Source organism: Notothenia rossii (assembly GCF_949606895.1).
Source record: "Notothenia rossii genome assembly, chromosome: 5".
Lineage (NCBI taxonomy): Eukaryota > Metazoa > Chordata > Actinopteri > Perciformes > Nototheniidae > Notothenia > Notothenia rossii.
In genome coordinates this window covers 7,611,645-7,638,379 of record NC_136903.1, presented here as the reverse complement: position 1 = coordinate 7,638,379, position 26,735 = coordinate 7,611,645, and the positions used below count along the sequence as shown (strand labels likewise).

Below are 26,735 nucleotides of genomic sequence, written 5' to 3'. Positions count from 1 at the left end.
CCGGACAGTCAGTGCGCGTGCCCGGCTCCGCTGCACCTCCACAGACCTCCATGTGTTGAGCCTTTAGATTCCCACAAATGTCCTGGAATATAATAGAGATAAATAGACTGTGGATGGGAGAGAAAGTAGGGCGTCTTAAGGGCCAACGTTAACTTTCTCTCCGGAGGTCACGGCGCCTGACCCTAGAAGAATGTGTGAGTCATAAATTAAAATAGACTCGGAGCCCTAAACAGGGATTCATTAGGAGACAATACCGAGGGAAACAAGACAGTTTCCCAGTGAGCTGAGACATTCATCTGTAAGTCTTTTTAAAACTCAACTTCCAGTGCAATCTGTGGCTTTCATTATGTTAAAAAAAAGTTTGTACCGTGCGTTTTAACTTTCAGGGTGCTAACAAGTAGTGTCCGTTTCACTTGTCCAATATGCAGCCTGATAGAGTGACAGTGTGCGGAGTTAATTGTGGGTGAACTTGAGCCATGCATGCATGCTGGGACGGAGTGAAGAGCCTGAAGCTCGGACAGTTCTCCGGCTCTCCCTGGTGCTGCTGCGTGTTCACGGTGTGGATGTGCCGGGGGTATAGGAGGACAAGACGCACGACACCCGCCTGGATCAGACTGATAGAGTCACTTCAGGGTGTTCCCCATATTCAGAGCCACACTACACCTCTCTGATAAGCTGCTGCTGTCTGAAGATAAGGAGCTTTTAGAAAGACGAGACAAAGAGAGATCACACATGCTTGACAAAAATGGATCAGAAAACCACTAAAGAGGAAATTGTTTTTCAGATTGAAATATCAACAACTCTTATTATCTCTTCAATATTTGTAGTTTTGCACAATTTCCCCAGCGTCAGATGTAATTGTTTTTAGGCATGCACCGTTTTTTTGTTTAGAGATCAAATCACTCCTCTATTCAGAGAAATAATTGCCCGGTTTGACAGATCCTCCTGTTGCCAGTTTGGACATGCCCACACCAGCCTGCGCAGTAAATTACTATTTCCAACAAGTTGTTTGATTGTTTGGACTCTGGCAGAACAATTTATAGACCAGCAGCCCCCCTCTCTCTCTTGTAAGTGAGAGTGTCTGTCTGAAAAACAATCCGAGCGAAGGGGGGTCGCTGAAGTTGATCTCCTATGGCATTTTGTTTTGAGCAGGTGCTGCGGGTTGAAGTTCCCTCATAAGGTAAAGTGGCATTAGAGTGTCCAAATGGCAGACTTATATATAGGCTGCCAATTCAGCACATTGTCCCGGGCTGCATTGCGCGCTCTCTGAGGGAGACCCGCAGCTTTTCCCTTTCTTCTTCTTCTTCTTCTTCTTCTTCTTCTTCTTCTTCTTCTTCTTCTTCTTCTTCTTCTTCTTCTTCTTCTTCTTCTTCTTCTTCTTCTTCTTCTTCTTCTTCTTCTTCTTCTTCTTCTTCTTCTGTGGGGATCCGCGCTGACAACAGGCGGATCAGCCTGCGTACAGCCGGGCACTGTGTGGCCCGTCAGCAGCCTGTCAGCAACGTGTTAAAAACCGTGCGTAAAACGACCCTCATATCTGGCAAATGCATTCATCTTCACCTCCTGACATTTAATATGTAAATAAAAATTGCAAAAGGAAAACTGTTTTCTTGGAGAGAAAAACATTTAATGCTTAAGGTTACGTTGTGCCTCTTAATAAAAATGTATTGTTGTTAAATAGAAATAGCTCAGCACATCAAAACGCATGATCAGTTTTGGGCCTCTAGCCTCAAAGATAATTATTTAATTTGATAAAGACAAAAAAGAAATCTGATTAGATCTCTGACGAACTCTCTCTCTCTTTCTCTCTCTCTCTCTTTCTCACACACACACACACACACACACACACACACACACACACACACACACACACACACACACACACACACACACACACACACACACACACACACACACACACACACACACACACACACACACACACACACACACACACACACACACACACACACACACACACACACACACACACACACACACACACACACACACACACACACATGCACTGTCCCTAAATATCCCAGCATCAACACAGGTTAAAAATCACTATAAAACATTAAAAGGGCCCTTCTAAAAATATCTATTTTTATTTCCCTCCATGCTCAGCCCTATAAAGTGTAATGCAAGGCCATCCTTAAAGTATCTATTCCTCAGACTGAGAAATCGACACATTGCTCATGCGTTATTCTAATATGTCTCATACAATTCATGGACTCTGAGAGGCCTTTTCCTCCGGTGTGGCCCTGAGGGACTCTTCAGTGTCACAGAGACGGCACAAGCAGTTGGAGAGATTAAGAGATTTGACGGCTGAGAGAAAGAGAGAGTGAGATGAAGGGAGAGATTTAAAAGAGGAGGTGTACAAACGCTCCAGATTTGTGGCTGCGAGTTTGCCATTTATCATACATCCACACCACGCTGATGCGAAAGGAATCGTATCTAATTACAGTTTTAGGAAGCATCCTCATGTTTAGCAACACTGTTATTTTATTTACCCAGTCAACCGAGCCTATCTCCATCTGACCGAGATGTTGCACATGTAAGTGTTTCCGCATGTTGTTTTTCTGGAAGATGTCAGTCACCTCCATAGCGAACCTTCCCTCCACCATACACCATTTTAAGCCTTTGGTCCGATTCCAGATACTCCTAATTATTCTTTGTTGGGCTCTTTGAAAAAGACACCAGCCCCCAAATTGGACATATGTTGTACAAACACAAATTAAACATTTAGCCTTAAGTATTTCTCCCCGGGTCCTAAGTGCATATTAGTCAGCCTATACTTATCTCTGGCCCAACGGCACACCCAAATTGCAGTGTTGCTGCAGGAAAAGAGAGGCTGAGGCCCCAGAGAATGAGCACTTGAAGCACGTTGGCAGATGCCCATACGTTTCTCAACCGCAATGCAAGCTGAGGTGTGTGTGTACATACAGTGTGTGTGGTTATATTTAACTCTACAGGGTTTTATGGTTTCTTTGTTGTTTTTATAAACAACAAATCTGTCTAAATTCCTCTTTGTGGACGTTTTACCCAGTTTTCTGTGCGTAGGTATGACTTGCTTGAAGTGAATATATCTGCATCGGAGTTTTAATCTTTATGGGTTTTTGCACTTATTCTAAATCGCGTTGGATTAAAGCCAAATGAAATGTTTTGTAAAGCTCACAGTAGGTGTGTGTTTGTGTGAGACTCCCCACTGTAGGCATGCATGTCCTTGTGCACAGTCAAGTGTGTGAAATACAAAATATTTCTCTGTGCGTCTTGTGATGTGTCCTTGTCACATGTGATACTGGGTGGCATTTCTTCCTGCATGCATGTATGTTCTTGACTCTGACTTTGTGTGTGTGTGTGTGTGTGTGTGTGTGTGTGTGTGTGTGTGTGTGTGTGTGTGTGTGTGTGTGTGTGTGTGTGTGTGTGTGTGTGTGTGTGTGTGTGTGTGTGTGTGTGTGTGTGTGTGTGTGTGTGTGTGTGTGTGTGTGTGTGTGTGTGTGCTCCCTGCTGGGTGGGCGTACTTCTCCGTGGATGCACCACATAACCTTGGAAACAGCTTCCTCATTTCTCCCCTCGGAGCGGAGAATAACGAGGGGCCGCGTCCATTCTCCTCTCTCCTCTCTCTCAAAGGCCCGGCTAAGCTTTCCTTTCTGCCGCTGATCCTGCAGCACCTGCTCCCCACGATCCAATTTCCAAACTCAGAATAAGAGCTTACCTGAAACACCAGCTCCTAATCACAAGAGCATTCCCTCCACACAAACACAAACACTCCCTGCTTCCTTTTCACTTGACATACAGTATTTAGGCGACATCTTTGTCAGCGTGTCCTTGTAACAGCAGCTGATTCTTTCTGGAGTTCGTGAAAGTTTGTCCTCTTCCTCAGCTCTTTTCTCTCTCTGACTCTTACTTCTTTAGGCAGGGCGTGGGTGAATGTCGCCTGACAGCAACTATGGCTATTATGTACCTGCAAAGGATTGAGTAAGATTTATAAACGCAAGGTTTACACAAGAGCCTTTGACAAATGACTGCTGCGGTGTTAACAGTCACAAACCTGGCGACCTGCCTGGAGAGAGAATAACAAGGGGTGGCTTTAATCCACGCTAAACTGAAGCCACTTTATTTTAGATCGTGATTATCGGGGATGAATGTTGTCTGCAGTGTTGTTGTTGTTTCTGTTTTCCTGCTTGTTTTGTGATTTGTGAACTAGTTTGAAACGGCAAACCACAGCATTACTCTCTCTGCTTCTCGAGTGGAAAAACTCACCATGACACACTCCAGCAGCTCCTCTCACAGGCCTGACGTCTCTGTGGGATGTTGGGAGTCTTTTTTCGAAATGTAGGAACCCAGTAATTGAAGTAACAGGAAATAGATCCTGAAATACTGAACAAATCCAGCTCATCATAAAGGTTATACGTACAAGGTACTTCAGGGTACTTTTTGTATTTGATGCTGAAGTACTTCTGCAAAGCCAGGTCAAGGTCTAAATTACATTCTGCTTTGTTTCGCATACGAGGCTACACTGACTGCTTTCTCAGATGCACACATTTAAGCATCCAGCAAACATTTTAAAGTCGATACGACGCACTAACCTGTCCAGAAAACTGTTCCCTTTTTTTAGACTAGGACACAAAAAAGGGGAGAAGCTGTTTAAGATTGAAATAAGTCTAGATAATTTTCTGTTGGCTGGTAGTGCAATAAATAGTTCAGATGTGTTGTAAAACCGAACCGAGTAAAGTAGAGTTTAAGTTAAACAAAGACCCACTTTATAAAATCTTCCAGACAGAATAATAAATTCCTAAACATCCACCTTGTAAAAAAAAATAACACCAAGTGGAATGTATATGTCTAACAGTCCATTTATTAGGATAAACAATTCTTGGTAAGCAAAATGTTGATGCTCTTCTCTCAACCTGAATACAGGATGTTGACCCCCAAACTCTTCAGATCCCCTGATGTTGGTTGCAAAATAGATCAGCCTCTCAACTTCACTGCTGCTTGCTAATGGAAATCCCATCGTGTAGGTTTATTGATTTACTTTAAGGAGGCGTCGTAAAAAGACATCATTCAGACTCTTTTCTCTCTGTTGCACTCTCAGCGTCTAAACTTCTCCAGGAGCAGCAGACAAAAGTCAAATTGAGTCCTGGAAGAGCGAGCGTCCATTGCAGTGGATGTTTTGCTAATGTGTGAAATGAAAGTGTTCAGTCATATCGTGGAAATTGGAAACCAGACTGTAGGGTGACCCGGTGACTGACACGCGAGTGGCTCTTCATCTGTCAGTCAGTGGCCTTGGATCGCAGCAGCAGATGCTTTGGCAATCACCCTGCTCCTGATGATTTTACAGAAAAGGGAAATCACATGTCTGCAACTCCTGGAGCCAGTTTCAGTCTCTCTGTTTCACTTCGAGCCTGTCTTCAAATGGACATGTATTTGCAAGTTATTAATACTAAAGAAACATTTTGCAACCAAATTATTCTCTGCTCCAAATGCCCTAAGATGACTCCCGACACTCCTTCAGTGTGCTTAACATAATGCAGAAAGTCAGCACGGGACAGTGGGTGTCATCTGCAAACATCTCCCGGTTGTGCTCTTGTGAACCAGGTGGGTGGGGTTGGATCTACAAGACAATACAAGAGCTTGAACGTTTTTAAAATGTAAGGAAAGTGTTTGAAGATACACTTGCTCATCTTTTGTGTGAATGACAGTCACGCTAACTCTCTCCCAAATTGTTATGACACATAAACTCCACCCCTCTGCCACTCCCTGCAGGTTAAAACAAACAATAGAAATTTATTTGCACAACCTTTTGATGAGAGTCTTTTGTTATTACTGTATAAATATAATATAAGCTTTTCCATTGCCATTGAAGGAACACAATTCTCCTCTCATCTCAAACACATTTCATGACACATAAAACCCAGAACAGTCACACGTAGCTTGCTCTCTAAGCTCCAAGTTTACAAAAGGGGAATTGACTTGCGGATGACTCATTTTATTTTAAGGACAACCTAATGTTGACGCATCGTGCGCGTGAGGTAGAAAGCCTCGGTAGAAAAAAACAGGGTGTATAGCTATTACAATAACAATGATCTAGAAGACAAGTATTATGTTTTGTTTAATCGTAAGAATGCAAACATAACGGCAAATGAAGTAACATTTAAAGGTGCAATACCAGAAAGTATGGGGTGCTGTGAGGGACACATGACTAAATACATTGTAGGTTTAGATATCCTAACGTTGAGTTGCATAGTTAAAGGGGCCCTATTATGCTAATGTTCAAAAAGCTCTTTTTTTTCTCATACTGCCTGTGCTGCAGCACCTCTTTTCACCCTCTGTCTGAAACCAGAAGCCAGTCCGCTCTGATTGGTTAACTGGCCGGCTCTGTTGTGATTGGTCAACCACTTAGAGATGTCCCGCCCCTTAGCCAATCATGTACAATGTGTTGCAGAGCTAGCCAATAGAAGCACAAGTGTTACTTAGTTATGTGGAGGCGTTTCAGGCGGGGGGGAAAGGTAGTGAGGTACTAACTGAGATCTGAAGATACTTTTTGTGACTCCAATAATCTTCAACAATGATCGATTCATCTTTATACGCTGTAAAAAAAAAAAAAAACAGTGAGGAAAATCCCATGAGTGACAATCAAGTTGTTTTTCTCAATTAAGTGCAATTCCTTTTGAACGTGCCTTTTGAGGAAGCTTTGATTATTTGGTGCAAGACCAAGATCATGGCACTACTCTCCACCTGTCTCTCCAACATAGACTAATAATCGCTTTAAAGTTCAGCTTCCAACAGGCCTGGCGGGATTGTCCTCTGAGTTGATGTTTACATTGTCTTTACAGTTTGGCTCCTCCCCTCTGTAGCAGCGTCACTCTCCTCTAAAAGCTGGCTAACCTTCACTTTACCACTCGTGGTGGTTTGGAGTAATGGGGCGTGGCAGCAGGGTTTTCGGGGTGCGAGGCCTCCGAAATGACCCTGTGGTGAATCATCGAGGGCCAAGATAGTCGGTGGACCCGCCCACCGAAGCCCCAATCCAGTTGGTGTTCGTCCAGCTTGGGCGTTGCCATGGTTTCAAGGCCGCAAAGTAGTCTTTAATCGAGCCAATGTCATCCTGAGATGGCGGTGAGTGTTTTGGCTCGAATTGGAGAGATAGAGAAAGTGCTCTGGGTCTACTGTTTGGCTGAAAATAGACACGCTTGACGGACAGCTCTTCGTGAGATACACACATCAGGTTCATTTCTTGTGTCATGGAGTTCCCAGGGCTATATGGTGCCTGCATGGGAACGTATTCATAAATGACATGCTCCCGACACGCTCCTGGGCCCTGGCTCATGTCTATTTGTATAACGGTATGCTGTGTTCGGTACACGCTGTTGAATTAGCAGAAGTGTGGAGTGTGGTGTTCGGCGATGACTGGGTGGTGCAGAGGAGTGGCGCTGGCTCGGGTGTCCAGCTGACTGGGCTCAGACATCAGGTTTCCGCCACGTAATCCAACACACTTAAGATGGTAGGATGGACAGCAGCATCGTGGCCCACTGACATTTGTGCCAAGAGGTTTAGAGACACAAGAATAGGCAGGATGCAAGTACTGTCAAGGCAATGGTAGATCTCATCATTTGTCTAAAGACGAATAAAAAACACTCAAAATCAAACTGCAGGTAGGGACCACCTTCACCAGTCTAGTACTACATACCAAAATCATCCCTTCACTACTCTTTTGCAAGGGCTAAACAAGTGTTCACCAATTAGAGGGTCAGCTCAATCCCAACCCCTGCAGTCAACATGTCGAGTGTCATTGGGCAATATACTTAAAGGTGGGGTAGGTAAGTTTGAGAAACCGGCTCGAGATACACTTTTTGTTATATTCCACGGAATGCTCTTAACATCTCGATAGCAATGAATATCTAAAGTGCATCTGTGGGAGCCGTGGTACTGTAAAAAGCACGACCAATCATTTTAGCCGGCCCGGCCCGGGCTCTGAAGGAAGTGGCAGATTTCTTCCGGTTGTGTATTTTCAAATTCTAGCGCACTCGAGCTGGTTTCTCCAAAAATGACCTACCCCACCTTTAACCCCATTATATTTTATTGAAAAACATCAGCTAAACAAAATGTAATGTACAAAAATAAAAACTGTCCAAATCACCCGGGGACTGACGTCGCCTTCCAATAAAAGCATACTCAAATTAACTGGAATAATGACCATAATGATCAAATTACTTTATACAAAAACAGCAGCAAACTTGGGCAATATTTAATTTTTGAAAAGCGCCTGATAAAGAAAATGTAAGCAAAGTAATGTAAGCTGCCTTCAAAATAAAAGCATAAACATCGTCTCAAAGTACCTTGAATAATTACCCTAATGATCACAAAAAAGCAAACTATAAACTATTAAATACCACGAGTTCCATCATAGCTCTAATGTGAGCCATCTGAAGAGATATGGGACGCACCTGTTGGGCTTTTTCGCTCGTCTAACATTAACCGCATGTCTTTGGAGGAAACGTACCCGAGATGGCTCTACAGTGGAAACCTCTCACTGTATTGTTAGAGGTAGTTCATTTGTCTTGGCTCGCGGCCGGTGTGTAAGCGAATGAAAAGGCCATTTGCCACAGTCCCTCAAGTCGAAGGTTCCCTCTTGGAGGGCCTGCTGTTGCTGGAGGGGAAATCGCTGCCTCAGCAGGCTGCTTAGTCTCATTCTCAACGAGCTTACACTGTGTCTCCCTGTTTTAATATGGGAAACATACGTAGACTGGCCTGTGATGTCAATTGTTATTGCTGGAGGCCTGCTCTAGGAAAAATCTCATTTGCCTTTGTAAAGCACTGTAGTGAGAAGGAGCTTATGTCATAAAGACGCTATTGTAGCTGCTACGAAGCCCGCCATGTGTGTCTTTAAGTGTCACTACTCGCACTTTGTGGATTTCACGTGTGTTTTTCCTCACATTCGTGCAGGTTTCAATGGACAATGGTTTCTGTGCCTGTTTGTTCTCGGAGCACAAAGGGAGGTAAGCGGCGGGCTTTTGTGCGAGACATTTATGAATGAGAGCTGCTATTGTAGCTGCCGTAAATGATCACATATTCCTCCTGCCTTATTCTCTTTGATTTTAAGAGCGCTTTGTCATTGTGCAGCTCCATGACTTTGGCTTGTGGAGGATAAGTTACAAGATAATAATGGTGGGGACGGAGGAAGTCATGGTGTGTATCGACATCAAGAGAACTAAACATCCGACCAATTTGACGTGAATCAAACACAGGAATAACGTCTTAAGAGAACTGACTGATACTAATTAAGTCACTGAGCACCCACCCGATTAAAACATATAAAACTGCTTTCACTGACTTATTCGACTAATTAAAATCTGCCCAGTTCCACTTATAAAGTTGTTTCCGTGGCTCACTGCAAATGTGTCTAAATGTTCTGTGGCCGTACTACAGCGGCCCACTTTTATAAGGAGGAACGCACTGCAGTTAAAGAAATTATGCAATTAAAATAACACACATTTTCCAAAACACACAAGAAACATCTTCACCAACAAAACTAAACATGCGCAGCATCTAGAAAACATTCACTAACTTTAAAGAAATGTGTTTTCTAAAAGCAATGCATAAACAAAACTCTGCAAGAAGCTCAAAACACAATGGAATAGGAGACACTGAAAAGACGCAGCGTTTCGTTTATGCAGATGTTAGTATAGCAACACACATTTGTGATTTTATATTGCAGCGTGTTTTCTCCTAATGGAAATGTGTTGTGCCGTTGTGGCGCGTTTTGCACCTGTCGGCCACCGTACAACGTGTTGGTGAGGCTTGAAATGTTAAAACGTATTTCATCAACTTTCCCTGGATTACTTAAGCTTAAAAATAATATCCTTTTATGATAAGCAGCTTCGAATTGAGATGGGACACAGAGTGTGAGTAGATCATAAAGTGACAGACTGAAAAATGCAACGTAGTGGATATCAGATCGATAACTGTTAGCCGTGTAATCACTCACTCAGACTCAATATCACAAGCCTCTATCAGGAGAAGACTGGTTCAAACGGAGTGGGAAAATGCACTTGTATCCAGTACATTTTAAAATGGCTGATAAATGAAGCAAAGGAAAAAGTCCTCAATAAACGCTGGTTTTGTGCCTTAGAATAAAACAACATGAAAAAGGGCTCTGGGTCGGGAAGATCAGATAAACTGTTTGTTTGACTTTACTTAGTGTAGACATGCGTTGGAGGAGAAGATTGAAACATTTAATATTTATTGCCACCACTGTTTTTTCTATTCATTTTTGTAACCATTCCTGAGGACCACCTCCTCCATCTCCCCTCACATCCAGCGTGTTTTACGGAGCAGCAGATTTGTGCGCTGTCCTCTAAATCATTTCCCTCTCTCGCAGATTGCTCCCTGCTGGAATATTGGCCTGACAGCCGGTTTTTTTTTTCTTCCCTTCTCATTCTTGCTTCCCCAGTGGACTCATTTACATTTATGCACGCAGCAATTAATTACAGGCTGGCGCTGGCCTTGTAAATTAGAGGGAGCCGAGGTCGGCCTCATTATTGGCCGTGACAGTTAAAGCCTTGTTTGGGTCGTGACAGGGTGACTCCAGGATATCAAGTTGAAGCAAATTAATGATGTCTTGATGAACATGTTTTTTGCATTATCTCTTTCTATATTCCAGGATTCCTTCTTCACATCATTGGTCATCATTCCAGGCGTTGTGTTGTGTCTTAATGCCTTGTGTGTTTTGGGGGTCTTTCCTCCAAACACTTGTCCTAGAGTCAGGCAGGCGACTTCTCACGGTATTGGCCTTTTCATGCAAAGACGCTCCGACTTTTTTCCGGCTCCTTCCCTCACAAGGCCCTCCTTTCTTCTCTGTCACGCAGCGATGTGTTTGTGCATACCTTACCAGCTTGACAAAGGAAGGGAGAGATCCTATTCACTTCTGCCTTTGACATTCACCTCATGTTTTTACAATCTTTCCAAGGCGCGCTGTTTGCACAGTGGAACAGGCTTTGTCTTGAAGAAGCGGGACAATGGAGAGCGCCATCGTGTAATCTCCTCGGGGTGCTGAGCAGAGGGGTGAGGTTTAGACGTATGTGCCGGCGCTTGCCTCTGCCCTCTCCCTTCCTTCTGGCCTTTTTAACTCGAGCAATATTTCAACAGCGACTTGGGAGAGAATACATGTTGTCACTTAAGCCCCTCCTAATGTTCACCTAGGTCTTTTGTGAAGGGAACACAAAGGCTTTTCACTCATGCAAACATCCCCTTCCCTCTTTCCAGCTAATAAAGGTGTTCTGAGCCCACCCACATGCATATCTGCAAACCGGTCCTTTTCTATCAATGTGACCATAAATATTGAAACATTATCTTTCCCCCACCTTAAGCGAGTGTTATCAGGCTAGACCACAAAAGGGATCAAAGTTCTGTGCTATGTACACCCAGCCAATCAAGCACCCTTCAACATGAGTGAAGGGGTTGTTTTTTGTTTGACAAAAGGATTTTCAAACAATGTTAAACAATAATCCACTTTACACACCTCTCAGCCATTAGAACTATTATACAGTGACGCCCAATTCAACTTCCAGGCGTGTGGAGGAACGTTCTTGTGGTATTATAATTGATTATTTTTCTCAAACTATGGATTTCTATAGGTTTGTGTGCATGTAAACGGCCTCCAAAAGCTAACATCCCTGGGCTAAAATCACAACAGAGCCGTCCAGCTAACCAATCAGAGCAGACTGGGCTCTGGTTTCAGACAGAGGGTGAAAAGAGGTGCTGCAGCACAGGCAGTATGAGAATAATAAAGGGCTTTTTGGAAATTAGAGCATGGAGACATGTCACAGTAGAGACACTACATACTGATATACACCTGAACATCAGCAGGAGAGGACTCTTTAAAGTAGAGACACTACATACTGATATACACCTGAACATCAGCAGGAGAGGACTCTTTAAAGTAGAGACACTACATACTGATATATACCTGAACATCAGCAGGAGAGGACTCTTTAAAGTAGAGACACTACATACTGATATACACCGGAACAGAGGACTCTTTAAAGTAGAGACACTAAATACTGATATACACCTGAACATCAGCAGTAGAGAACTCTTTAAAGTAGAGACACTACATACTGATATACACCTGAACAGAGGACTCTTTAAAGTAGAGACACTACATCCTGATACACACCTGAACATTAGCAGGAGAGGACTCTTTAAAGCAGAGACACTACATACTGATATACACCTGAACATCAGCAGGAGAGGACTCTTTAAAGTAGAGACACTACATACTGATATACACCTAAACATCAGCAGGAGAGGACTCTTTAAAGTAGAGACACTACATACTGATATACACCTGAACATCAGCAGGAGAGGACTCTTTAAAGTAGAGACACTACATACTGATATACACCTGAACATCAGCAGGAGAGGACTCTTTAAAGTAGAAACACTACATACTGATATACACCTGAACATCAGCAGGAGAGGACTCTTTAAAGTAGAGACACTACATACTGATATACACCTAAACATCAGCAGGAGAGGACTCTTTAAAGTAGAGACACTACATACTGATATACACCTGAACATCAGCAGGAGAGGACTCTTTAAAGTAGAGACACTACACACTGATATACACCTGATCATCAGCAGGAGAGGACTCTTTAAAGTAGAGACACTACATACACATATGAACCTGAAAATGAGCATAATAGGGCCTCTTTCAATAAATATATCTTGTAGGAAGTTGATTGACTCCAGTGATAATCCTAATTAATCTAAATTGGATTATGAAGTGTAAAACACAGTAAAATAATAGCTGGGTGATAATAGGAGGATGAACAATTATAGACAAATAAACAGAAACATCACAAGGCCTGCAAAACATGGCCTGCAGTCCTGTGAGAGTCAACGTGTGCTATAAGCTCATCGTTTATTGGTCAAGTGAATCTCCTTCTGGTTTAATTGGCCATATGATTAGTTGGAACCATACTCCGTTTCCTATGGTGCAGACATGGAAGTGGCAGCGCAGAGCCCCATGTGGTGCTAAGCCCATTGAGAGGGCTTCTGTCTCATAGAGATCCATTGTTCTGACTCCAGTGTGTTCGCGGCTGCACAAGTGGCATTGACAGCTGCAACAAGACAACATTTGGGTCTGTGCACATTTTGTTGCGTGAATGCGTGCATTCATTGTGCAGGTGCAGGCATGACGTTTCCAAAAGCAATAAATTGTGTCTTCTTGTGGTGCAACATATCTGTTACCTCTCCATGTCACGGCTCTGCTGCAGCCAGAAGACGTACAGTGGTACATGTGCCGTGTTACAGCAGTGGGCCAAAGAGGTAGCTGTTACTTCCTGCAGTTGTCGGGAGGAAAATTGAATGTCAGCTCCCTTGTCTCGGCTTTCCGAAGCCACATGTAGGAGCTTGAAAATGTACAGTGGCAGGAATTGAAATGTATATTCATGAAGTCTACTGCCACACCTTCGATAACTGCACTTTAGTCAAACCCCTTCTTCTCTGCACCACACCTCAATTATACTTATTAACAAAGCACATCTTTAATTGTGTGAATGTACAGTATTTACATATATGTGCATGGATACAGAAATGCATGGGCTGTTATGTGCAGAATTCATGTACTGTAAATGCTGCACTCGAGGCTGTTGCTCAGTGTGTGTGAGTGTGTGTATGTGTGTGTGTGTGTGTGTGTGTGTGTGTGTGTGTGTTTGAGAGCATGTGTGTTTTGCGACAGCTCCTCCACTGGGCAGCCAGCTGTCTCTCTGATTACCCAGCATCCTCCAGGTGTCAGATCTGCCATCTGCAGATGAGTGGCGGGGCGTGTGGAACGGAGGACTGGAGGGAAGGAAGGGGGTAAAAACAAAATATAAAAATAAAGGGAAAGAGAATAACTGGTTCTGCAGAAATCCAGAGCGTGTTCAGGCGGGTCAGTCGATTGGAAACGTGGCTTTAAGAGTCCTTAGCTTTCCAGGGTTTATTGCTTCTTCTGCAAAAAAGCAGTTGCATCTAACAGAAGTGTTTACAGCGGTGTTTCTCACAAGTGTGTTTTTGCCGACTATTTGTTATCGTTATTATTATTATTATTATCACAAGCGTACAAGCCTTTGAGTTTTTTCTCATCAGAATTGCCCTTAATTGTGCCCTGAGAGGAAAAAGGGAGATCCAAGAGAGAATCATTTGCTTGATTAAAGACGTGAATAAAATATCATACGTGCCCAGTGTTTGCCTTTTTTCTTCATTGTTCTCAATTAGCCTCAAGTTGTGGAATCAAAGGCGTGTTTGTGTTGCGCTTTCTGTACAACTTAGAGGGCCGTCATGATGCATAGAGCCGGAGAAATGCTGCTGCTGTGTGTGTGTGTGTGTGTGTGTGTGTGTGTGTGTGTGTGTGTGTGTGTGTGTGTGTGTGTGTGTGTGTGTGTGTGTGTGTGTGTGTGTGTGTGTGTGAACCCAGCCTCTCTCCTTAACCAGTTCATTTTTTTTTCTTTAATTAGCAGCCTCCCATCCTCAATCTAGCTCCCATCCTCTCTCAATTTGGAGCCCACTTTCCTGATCATGGTACCTTCAAAGTGCTCCGTCAGCAGTTTGACCTCTTTGATGTTGTTATTTGTTTTCTATGACCCCTGCTTTAGCAAATCACTGTTTGTAGTATGCTCTTGTGTGCGTGTGAGGCTATAATAAGGAGGCCCAGGAAAAGATTAGCTGTCCATTTGATGAGTTTTCTTTCCTCTCATTTGAAGCCATTTTTTGACTGTATTAGGAAAGATCACGGCTTCAACGCTCCGCATAGGAATCACGCTGTTTGTCGTTTGTCCGGCTTTGCGTGTGTGCCGTTGTTTGTGCAGTGTGAGAAACACACTGATCCTCTGTTGGCCTGCAGTGGGCTTCACACAGGACCTCTGTTCTGTGCTGAACATCCACTAAACACGGGGACCTCAGGTGGGTTCGAGAGTGCGTCCAAAAACACTTTTCAATCCAAATTTTCATACTTTGTCAAACCTCAATTCGCTGGCGGGATGTGGAGAGTTTGGTCAGTGTTCATTCAAATGTGTCCTGATGTTAATGGCAACACACCCTGCCTTTAAAGGGTTGTTTTACCCAAAATGACACATAGAAATGTTCTCACTTACCTCTGGTGGCGTGCCATGCAGACAGCTTTGGTTTGAGTCACCCAGGATTTGAGGTCTCTGAGTTTTCTGCCGCTTATCCAATACAATGGAAGTGACATTGGGAAAATGTAAATCCATTTCTGGTACTCAAAAAATGAACATCATTATCTCTTACTAGAAACAACATCTGTTATGTATTTGGTAAAAGGTACTTATGGTAAAAAGTTGACCATGAATGGAAATACACATATAATAAAAACGATCTTATCATACAAGACATGAGCGGCAAAACATTTATATTTGGGCGAAATGTCCCTTTTTTTGGTCTTGATGATGATGATGATGATGATGACGATGATGAATACCATACTATACAAAACAAATGATCAAATCAACATTATAATAATCCTTTTCTTCTGTGTCTCTCTTCTCCAGGTGACGTTCATGCATTTTAAACTCATCCACAAGTGAGAAGAGGGTGTCGGAGTTGAAGTCTCTTATTCCTGTAAGTTTCCTTAATGAATTTCTTGGAATGATATTTATTTATGACGCTGCCAGCTTGTGTTTGCTTTGGTGCCACTGTTTGGCACTTTGGATGATTGCCTCCACCAAACTGCAGATAATAAGCTTTCATTGAGAGCACATCATTGTTCCCTAGAAGCAGAACGCACCAACGCCTAACGGTGTTTGAACACATCACGCTGTTTTTTTATCAGAGCGGCACGCAAAGTGTGTGTGTTATTAAAACTGTAGCTGACTCTGTGTATGTCCGCTGCCTCGCTCCCCTCCGTCGAGACATACAGAACGCTTTTGATTTGTTTCACAGCGAATGCAGACCTCCACTCGGGTTAGTATTCTGCCCTCAATAGCTGCTTTCACTTGAGTGAAGAAAGGGGTCTTTTAAAGACTCTCACAGGCATCACTCCAGGAACCTTTCAGCGCCCGGGACCTACAGTATGCCTCTTAATGGACTTTCTCTCTGTGAGCAATAAAGATTATATCTGGAGTCAAATAGTGATGTAGGTAACACTAGCCCAAATTAAGCTGGTGAGGCCGCAGCGGCTGATCTTGATGGCTTCAGCAGAGGCAGGAGACCAACAGTATGAAGCGTACAGATGGGAGAGGTTGGAGAAAAGAGTGATCTGAGCATCTGGCTAATCCCCATGTTTAAGAATACTTATTAAGGCCCTCTCTAGTGGCCCTTGAGCCGTGTCACTGCCGGGTCAACAAGTGGCCTCACTCGCAGCTCGCTCAGAGTGAAGAGACGAGCTTCAGTGTTCTGGTGTCGGCGATAATCTGCGTCCTGCTGTTTGGTTCGAGGAGCTCGGTTTCAAAGGCTCGATTTATGGCTCGTGTAAATCGTGATGTATCACAATGAACAGTGAGTTATGGTTCCCACACTGGCTGTCGAGAGACTCTTATTAAGGGGTCACTTCGATGCAACCTGTGACAAGATGTAGCAAGGAGACACGTTTTTAAAGAGGCCCAGTTCTTTTTTTTCCTTTCCTGTAGTTTTTAAAGGTTTTAGTGCATGTAAACGGTCTACAAAGGCTAAGATCCCAAAGTTCACGCCTTGATTTGACTCCCTTGTCTTGCATAACATAGTGACATCAGTATCTAACACTCATAATTCTATTGGCCATCAAATTGTATTTGATATGCTAAGGGTAGGGACATCTCTAAGCTGTTGACCAAATACAACAGGCTGGGCTCTGGTTTCAGACAGAGGGTGAAAAGAGGGGCTGCAGACAGTATGAGAAATAATTGTTGAACATTAAAGCATGTAAACATGTCACAGTAGAGGCAAACAACACACATATGAACCTGAAAAATAAGCCTGTTGATGTGGATCATTTGGCTGTAGACAGATACTTTGATGTGTGAGAAGATGATATTCTATGACAGAATAATACAAACATCACAGTAATTATTACAGCCCACATGCATTTATTTCTTCTGCCTAATTGCCGTGCGTTTGCAGAAAGGAATTGTGTGATTATTGGGGAGAAGCGGACCACTTAGGCCACTTTTAATTCCATCAAACTCCCTTAATTTCATCAGTTCATCTGGAAACTTGCAATCACATTATTGTTTCTTTTAACATGCAATTGCTTCTCCAATCTAATTACATGGCGGTAAGATGACAAGTGGACCCTCCTAACAAAATTACAGCCTTCATAGGGTCTACCGATCTTGTCGTGACAGGATGAATTTATGGTATCTTTGTTTTTAGCGGGTGGTGGTGTGTGTTTGAGGATTTGCAAAGTCGAAGCCTCGACATGTACTTTACATCCTGCAGCTAATGGTTTTGATTAGAAGACGTAGGGTGTGTCTATGAGTAATGTTTCAGATGATCTGACTACACTGGATACTTCACAACATCCGTCTTAAACATTGGTTACACTGTTTATCTAATGAGCGTGGAGAACTAAATCCAGATTTCTATTTGTGCATTCAAAGTGTGTGATACTTAAAGGTGGGGTAGGTAATTTTGGAGAAACCAGCTCGAGTGCGCTAGAATTTGAAAATACACACCCGGAACAAATCTGCCACTTCCTTACAGAGCCCCTCCTCCAACACTCACGAACGTGCACATGACCAATGAGGGCACAGATGGAAGGCTGACAGGCAGGTAGGCCATCCAGTTATTTTAGCCGGGCCGGCTCAGATGATTGGTCGTGCTTTTTACAGTACCACGGCTTCCACAGATGACATTTTTATATGGATTTTTTGTCAAAGCACTTCAGATATTAATTGCTATCGGGATGTTAAGAGCATCCCATGGAATATAACAACAAGTGTATCTCGAGCCGGTTTCTCGTACCTACCCCACCTTTAAGCATAACATTTGAATTTTCCTCTGAGATGTATGCTGAACCTGTTGCTTCATATAGTTGTAAGTAGCAGTGAGAACAGATTTGAGCCGCTTCATGCATCATAACAGGCCAGGTTGCAGACCTCTGTTGTTACGCATGGTTGCTGTAATGGCAGCCATTTGCACAGTTAGAAAAGTGACCAGACAGTGAGCAGCGGTGGGGCTGATTTGCGCTAAGCTAATGAGCTAATGAGCTAACGAACCCACTGAGGTTACCTGTTTGCCTTCCCCCAAAAACAATTTCCTCCTCTGGGGAATTTACTTCAGCTTTGTATGTGAACTTCACTGCATTACAGACAAATCAGCGCTGCTAATGGGCAGCGTTTAACATCCTTTTGTGTAGTTTCTCAGTACTTTACCTTACGTTAACACTGAGCCATTATGTCTTCTGGAGCTCGGACATTTCCTTAATGGATCCGATTTGTTCACACATATGAAATGTTCACTTTGGTTTACAGTGGAGCCTCCTTTAACGGTGGGAAAAGGGAGTGAGCTCCAGCGATCCGCTACGGCCACGCTTCGAGTCCCCGCTTTCGTTCATGCGTGCCAGGAGTACATATGTTTGTGCCTTATGTATTTAGTTGTTTTTCAGGCTGTGTCAATTTATTTGTGTTTGTGCTTGCGTGCATGTTTATGTTTTGCACACTCATGCCTCATCAACATCCCGTCTGAGGCCCATCTGGTTTGTTTGATGGGGGCTGGTGCAGCGGCCCTCGGGTTCGGGGCCAGCAGCGGTTCCTCCCCACTTACACATAAATCCACGGTGCGAGGCCCTCTGCCAGAAACAGTATAGACCGACCCTCGTGGCTACTTCCCAAACCACCCAAGCTCATACCCCACTTTCTCTCTTCTATTGCCCTTGAAATGGGGCCTGCTCTAAATATTATCTCCCCCTGTGCTTTATCCCTCCGTTTATCCCTAAGTCGGCAGGGAGAAGAAAGGAGCCGTGGGGCTGAGTCACTTTTTCCTCTCTCTTCTCCTCTCTCCAAACCACAAGGCAGCGGCAGCGGCTTCCTGGAGATGAGCGCTTTTGTCTGTTGTGCGACCGCTGCGGCTTTAGGCAGATCCTCCTCTGATGAGGTAATGCACGGCTAGATGAGGAGGCGCAGTGAGAAAGGAGAGCTGCCTCTGCATCTATATTTTAACCTTTGATTTATCCAGGAAAAAAGGCTTCTTGATCAGGATGCATTCTCCTTTTTTAGTGATGGAAAAGTATTCAGATGCTTTACTTGAGTGAAAGTACCATGAAAATACTTCATTACAAGTCAAAGTCCTGCATTCAAAATGTCCCTTAGGTAAAAGTACCAAAGTATTACCAGCAAAAGTATAAAAAGTAATCATATTGACATTTCTAGATCAAGTTGTTGCATCAAGGGGAATTTGACTGGTGCAGACATTCAAACTTCTTACGGGCTTTTTGTAGACTTATTTTGAACAATGCATTTTATAAAGTAGCATTAATACATTATTACTCAACACAATTACTTAAGTACAGTACTTGAGTTAACGTACTTAGTCCCACCTCTGCTCCTTTTCAGCAACACCCTGTTCGGAGATTGACAATAATGTGCGTGCTTTGATGATTCAACAGTTAACGGAGAAGAAATCATTATTCCTTTGTGGAAAGATTTTCCAGGTGATCTTGTTTTCCGACCGTTTTGATAATAGGAAAATTGTATACTTTCAGGGAATTATGCTGTCACTTACTTTAAGGTTGGAAATATGAGATCTGACGGTGCAGTTCAGAATGTTGGCAGGTTGGAAAAGAGGAAGGAGGAACAACCCTTTTTATATCGCTTGTGATATTAGTCGGGGTGTCAAACTTCCAAAAGCATTTCACTCTGCTTTGTTACTGTAATACAGAAACTTCAAGAGGTGCGATGGGGGTTGCCGAATGGTCAAATGTTTAAGAACACAGTATCAAAAGGACTCGGATACATCCTGTTGTCAGCGTGTCTTTAACATTTCCCCTACCCTGACGGTCACGAGAGTATTCCTTCAACAGTGTTTGCTGAAACATTAGCTGATGAAAGAAAGGCTTGATGTCTTCAGTGCTTCAGAATAAAAAAGCTCATGACACGCACACAGTCCAGGCCAGGCGGAGGAGCTGGCAGCCGAGAGAGGTGTACTACACGGTGAATATGTAATACTGAAATTGGAGGAGAGTGGGGAAAAATTTGAAGTGAAGTGAGGGTAAATGAGTTTCTTGATTTCAGTTTGAACTGCGACAACAGACTGTTAGTGATGAGTTTTGGAAAGCCTAGTATAAGGCAAAGGAACGAAATACATAAGACCATAATTCTTATACTGTAAGCGAATGCATTTCCAATAGCTTTTCTTCTTGCTTCACCACTTTGAAGGACATATCTAAATATTTCCAGATTTGATCAGAAGTATGTTGGATTAAACAACATTTTGCAACAATTTAAAAAGGCCTTATTATGCTCATTTTCAGACCTCTACTGTGACTTGTTTTCATGCTTTAATGCTCAAAAAGGGCTTCATTTTTCTCATACTGTCTGTGATGGGACCTCTTTTGACTGGAACATTGGGATTTTAGCCTATGCAGACCATTTACATGCAACACATAACACACTACAGGAGATGGAAAACGCTAAAAAACACAACCACATTTCTACATTTCCAGATTTTGTCCTACACTGTTGTGAAATGAACATGTTATGAATTCTAAGCCAAGTTTTCACTCAGTTTTCTCAGTTACAGATAACACATTTGACACACACACACACACACACACACACACACACACACACACACACACACACACACACACACACACACACACACACACACACACACACACACACACACACACACACACACACACACACACACATTTGAGGGTGTTCTCCTCGACACTGACAGTGTCTCCAACTCTTATCTGTTTCTCGCCTCCTGCCGAGGAATGCCACCGTACTCGCTGACATTCAGGATAATTGCTTCCTGTTTTAACTGTCATGGGTCGTGGAGGTCAGAGGTCAGGGTCAATCTCAGCTGTTGTCCTCGGGGCTACAGGGGACGCCACCTGGTCCTTAGATCACGGCGATCCAGCACATTATTCTCTCCAAACAATACACCTCTTTTACATTCTTCAACATGCCATAGCTGGAAAAAAGGTGGCTTTCAGCTGTTTGCCCTCCTTCAACACTTCATTAACAAACACAGGGTTCTAAATAGTTTATGTTTAAACGCTTTGTAGGTTAAAAGTAGGGATTTAAAGCACCACCTCTGCGACATTGTTTGCTGCAGCGCTAACACCTGTTTCTAAGAGACTTGTGGCAGTTTCCCTTTGGTGAACTATTTCCCCTGACCCTGAATGCAGCTCTCTCCCAAACACCCTCCTAATTACAGTATTCTCATTACAGTAAGAATCCTGCATCTCATTTTAAAGCTGCCATCAGCCAAAATTAACCGGCCTTAATGGCTGCTGATTGCATTCCTACACCGGCCACCCCCCCCCCTCTCCTCCTTTTTTTAGTGATCTGATCGTTTAAGTACATGCTAGCATAATTGAGGTCTCTTCCTTGATTAGATTTGTGCCAGCTTTTAACAAAGCCTGCTCGAAGTTAATCCAATGAGCTCCATTGTGGGGAGAGCGCGGGGATGACATCGCTCCTGGTTAGCTTCAAAATCAACCGAGCCGTCGAGCAATTAGAGGCTGCGCTGATAAAGAGGCCGGACAACTGAAGCTAATGACACAACGTTCCTCAGAGCCCACCAGATAACAAGTGGACAATTGAGCAGCAGTTCATACCATGAATCAACATATTACTTTAAGACATTAGGCTTTTATAAAAGGCTTAGATACTTCAACAATTAAAATACAAGAATAATGCATCAAGCAATAAAGATTGTTTTATTGATGAAACATGAAGCCTGTCTTAACTGGAGTTGTCACATTTAAATAGTTTTTTAGATTTGATTTAATATAATTGATTCTTCCTAAATTGGGATTTTGTCACAGCAGCAGACACAAGTTCAACTTATAATAAAAGAAAAGATAAACATTAAAAGTATATGTAGACATATTAACAATAGAAAATCATTAGAGAATGTAAATAATACACAATATAAAATAGTGAATCAGAATACTCTCTAGTAAACAAATACAAAATAATATAAATAATAATACATTTTATTTATCAGACGGTTCTTCTGGTGCTTAAAAGAGGCTTCATAAAGATTTAAAAAAGTGAAAATAAAATCAAGCTCTCACATCTTTTACTACAATTTAATAGAAAAGCTGAAATATATAGACATATGATGCTGTATACATTACAAAATAATAATAATAATAATATATTTATTTAGCACTTTTCCAGGTGCTCAAAGTCACTTTACAAAAACAATACACACAAAGATGAAGAATGGATGTCACTTCAACACGTTTCATAGCTTATGCTTTTGTCGTTATGTTTTAATGACAAGACAATATGTCAATATTCTGTAATTTTACACAGTTAACTAGGTGGGGGGGGGAAGTCATCGGCTTTGGCTGTGCGTCCTCGGCTGACACCTGCTGCCCATAATCACAGTTAGAGACTAAACCTGCCTCTGACCTGTGGCTGTGTTACTCACTCTATCCAATAATCTGCTTCCTTTGTTCTGTCACCGGCAATTAGTCATGTACCAGGAGTCAGCCAGAGGAAAGTGTGTGTGTGTGTGTGTGTGTGTGTGTGTGTGTGTGTGTGTGTGTGTGTGTGTGTGTGTGTGTGTGTGTGTGTGTGTGTGTGTGTGTGTGTGTGTGTGTGTGTGTGTGTGTGTGTGTGTGTGTGTGTGTGTGTGTGTGTGTGTGTGTGTGTGTGTGTGTGTGAGGATAGATGCCTTTGCTCACTAACTACTGTATGTGCCTCAGGCGTCGGTAGCATTGCTTCAGTGTGGTTGTGAACTAGGGCTTACAATATTACTGAATATTTGGAGGATTGATTGGTTTTTCAAAGAAAAGTGCTCAAAAATATATTTCCTGTAGCGTAAATGGTAATATTTCCAGGTTTTCTTAACCCTTTATGATAGTAAATGTAAATATCTACAGGACAAAACAAGCAAATTCATGGAGTATTGGTTACTTAACATACTTAAAATAATTGGCAGACGTGGCATTTGAACTTTAAAATGTTTGGGATTGAGTTTATGTTATGTTTTAAATTCTGTTAAAGGATGTTAAAGTTCACTGTTCTTTGCAATTAGAGAATATTTTATGATCAAAGCACTATTAAAAGTCTAGGAAATCATGGTATAAACCGCAAACACCTTAGAAGAAGCAAGAAAAACCACCTTCCAATTGATTTGTATATCTGATGTTTATCTCTATGTCTCTTTAAAGGCTTGTATATGTTATTAGACTTGGTCTAATTGATCTCCCTGTGTACAGATCAGTGTCTAGATTAGGAACAGGAAGGGACACGACTCTTCTCTCCATCAGTCTGTTGCTGTAAACCCTCCTCTATTCCTAACAATGGGATTTCACACTCGCTATAAATAGGCCTGAACAAGTTGGAGCTCACCTGTTCAAGCTGTAACTAATCCAGAACTATTTCTACAGTTCCCCTTGAGGTTCAATGATCTGGCCCATTAGGTGCCAGGGGACGAGCAGGCGTGCTGGTATGTTGGGGGAAAACAGAGAGAAAGAAACAAATCATTTTAGCTGCATGCCAAGTTTGTGAGGGGGCGGTTTAGAAATAAAACGCTGTCTGTTGCATTTTTCAAGTTAAAGGGGGCCTCATAATACTCATTTTCAGGTTCATATTTGTATTTAGTGTCTCTACTGTGACCTGTCTCCATGCTTTAATGTTCAAAAAGCACCTCTTTTCACCCTCTGTCTGAAACCAGAGCCCCGTCTGCTCTGAGTGGTTAGCTGGCCGGCTCTGTTGTGATTGGCAACCGCTTAGAGATGTCCCGCCCCTTAGCCTATCATGCACAATGAGTTGAAGCACTAGCCAATCGAAGCTTGAGTGTAACATAGTGATGTCACTATGTTCCTGTAGTAAACAAAGGAGGTAGAGAGGGAACTTTGTGATTTTAGCCTTTGTAGACCATTTACATGCACTAAAACCTATAGCACACACTACATGAAAGGGAAAGATAATGGGGCCTCTTTAAATTACAAACTCAAACAGAACCAGCAGAACATTGTATTTTGCACATTCTGCATAGCACTCACATGAAAGAGTGTATACATACATCACCTTATATTGGTCCTGTGTTTACATGTGATTGTTGACAGTAGCTGATATGCAGCGCGATAAAATGCACTTTGATTTACGGGGGGGAAACAATGGCGCATTATGTGAGCCAGGGACACTTAAGACTGGAGTAACTGTGATATGAACACAAGCCAATTATATGTGTTCAAGAGGGCAAGCAGATCCAGTCTGTTTGCTAAAGCCTTTGGATGAGGCTCCAAAATACTTGGCTGGCTTTCAAATCCCGGATCACTCTCTCATAATTGAGAAGGATTTTTGATGCTGTTGCCAATTTGTCGTTATTAAGAGATTTGGATACGCAGTCAAAAGTGCTGCGTACAGGCATCACCGAAGAAGGAATATACAAATGTAAATGATTTATCACATGGACGCTATTAATTTAACCTATGGAGTCGTGCTCAATAATTAATGTATATTGGCATATGACCCACACAGTAAACAGCATGTCTCATAACTATGTATGAGATCTTGTAGTCAGCTAATATATGGCTGAAAGGCCCAGAGACAAGCTCAGGGTCTTAATAAATCAGCCATATCTAATGAACCTCCTAATTGTGATTTACAGCCCGCGATTGAGAAGAGAAATTGCTGAAAAGGAAAAGAGAGAGGGAGAGTATGCTTGTCCAGTTAAGCACGAAGCAAAAAAAAAAAAAAAGCTGCTTTATTAAAAACTGCTTCCCCCTTCCAGTAACTGTGAAATACTTGCGTGAGTCTCATGAGGGGTTTTGTCAAGATATAATACTTACTGCGATACAAATCAGAACAGCTGGCCGAATAACCGTTACCCTCGCAGTCCAGCCAATAACAGAGAGGAAAGAGAGGGGATATTTATACATTCACTTAAAGCAGTAAGCCGCCCGTTCACGTTTCCCTTTTTTTTTTTTAACTATAGCATTTATTCCCTGTGGTTTTAGTGGTAGAAGCTCTGTGACGTACGCGTCTTTGGTTTGGTTTCTCTGTATTTGTTACTATCACTCAACCAGGCATGGGGAGTAACTGATTATATGTATCAGGGTTATGTCATCAGGATACAAAAATAAGTAACTGTATTCCCTTAAAGTTACTTAAAAAAGGACGTAGCAGGATTACAACGCTATTTAAAAACTGAAAGAGGATATTGTGTTTGGGGGGCAGTGTGGAGGGAACTTGATTTTAGCCTTGGCAGACTAAAACATATATAACACTACAAGAAAGGGAAAACCCTCCAAAAGGTATAATAGGATCAATTTAACTATTTATTACAGACTTAAAAATACGGCACATTGCTTCTGAGCCAGAGTCTTGTTCTTAATAAAGACCTTCATCCCATTCAGAACCAAAAACGTAAAAGCTTTTATGAAGTATATGTACAATATAACTTTTTCTGTTAATTCTACTGTGTAATGTAAAGTGAGCAGCAAAACACAATTGATTTCAAAGAGTTATTGCCTGAGGTTTTCCACCCTGTACGTCTGTCATGTTGGACTGAACAACCCCACCTGAGTTATATATTTACACTGAACAAAAATATAAACGCAACACTTTTGTTTTTGCTCCCATTTTTCATGAGATGAACTCAAAGATCTAAAACATTTTCTACATACACAAAATAACCATTTTGATTAGCCTTTTCCTTTCTCTCAATGTCTGCTAGAGCAATGTCAAGTGCACTTTTTGTAATGGTGAATACTGCAAATGTTCCGATTTTGCTGAATGATATGGGCAGGCGTATGTTATGGACGATGAACACAGGCCACTCGATTCACAACATTACCCTAACCCTAACCCTCACACCAGATACTGACTGGTTTTCGCCTCCCCCAGACCCCCCCAATAAAGCAAAAATGCACGTTTCAGAGTGGCCTTTTATTGTGGCCAGCCTAAGGCACACCTGTGCAATAATCATGCTTTCTAATCAGCATCTTGATATGCCACACCTGTGAGGTGGGATGGATTATCTCGGCAAAGGAGAAGTGCTCACTATCACAGATATTTTCAGATTTGTGAACAATATTTGAGAGAAATGGTTATTTTGTGTATATAGAAAATGTTTTAGATCTTTGAGTTCATCTCATGAAAAATGGGAGCAAAAACAAAAGTGTTGCGTTTATATTTTTGTTCAGTGTATATATATATATATATATATATATATATATATATATATATGCCCTGATTGAAGGGCTTAAATCCATGTGAAAAACGGCAGCTGTGATTAGCTGGATTAACACCTTACATGTTTGAAGCGAGGCCTTGTGCCCCGTGAACAATGTATATTCGCTGTGGGCCGGTATAAAGGACAATGGATACCTTGTGCAGCGACGAGAGGCTCTGACCTCGCAGCACACACCTCTCCACACTCCAGAATGTGACTGAGTACATGTGTTTTCACGACTTGCTAATGTTCATATTTCACAGAAAGGTAGAGCGTGACTTATAAGCTTTCCTTGCTCCGTTTTTTCTCAGCTGGTATGAACTGCCAGCAGAACCCCCTCTTAACATTTCTACCCTACATGTGTTTATTGAATATCGTCCACGGTATCA

At 42.3% G+C, this 26,735-nt stretch overlaps 1 protein-coding gene across 1 annotated transcript in view; it reads left to right on the top strand.

Moving 5' to 3' along the window:
• The first annotated feature begins 18,936 nt into the window (after nt 1–18,936).
• LOC307041276 (transcription factor Sox-6-like) overlaps nt 18,937–26,735 on the top strand; it is a 95,248-nt gene continuing 87,449 nt past the window's right edge. The window contains exon 1 of the mRNA XM_079684584.1: nt 18,937–19,071. Within this exon, the coding sequence (XP_079540710.1) occupies nt 19,067–19,071 (5 nt within the window). The 5' untranslated portion in view covers nt 18,937–19,066. The remainder of the gene's footprint in view (nt 19,072–26,735) is intronic.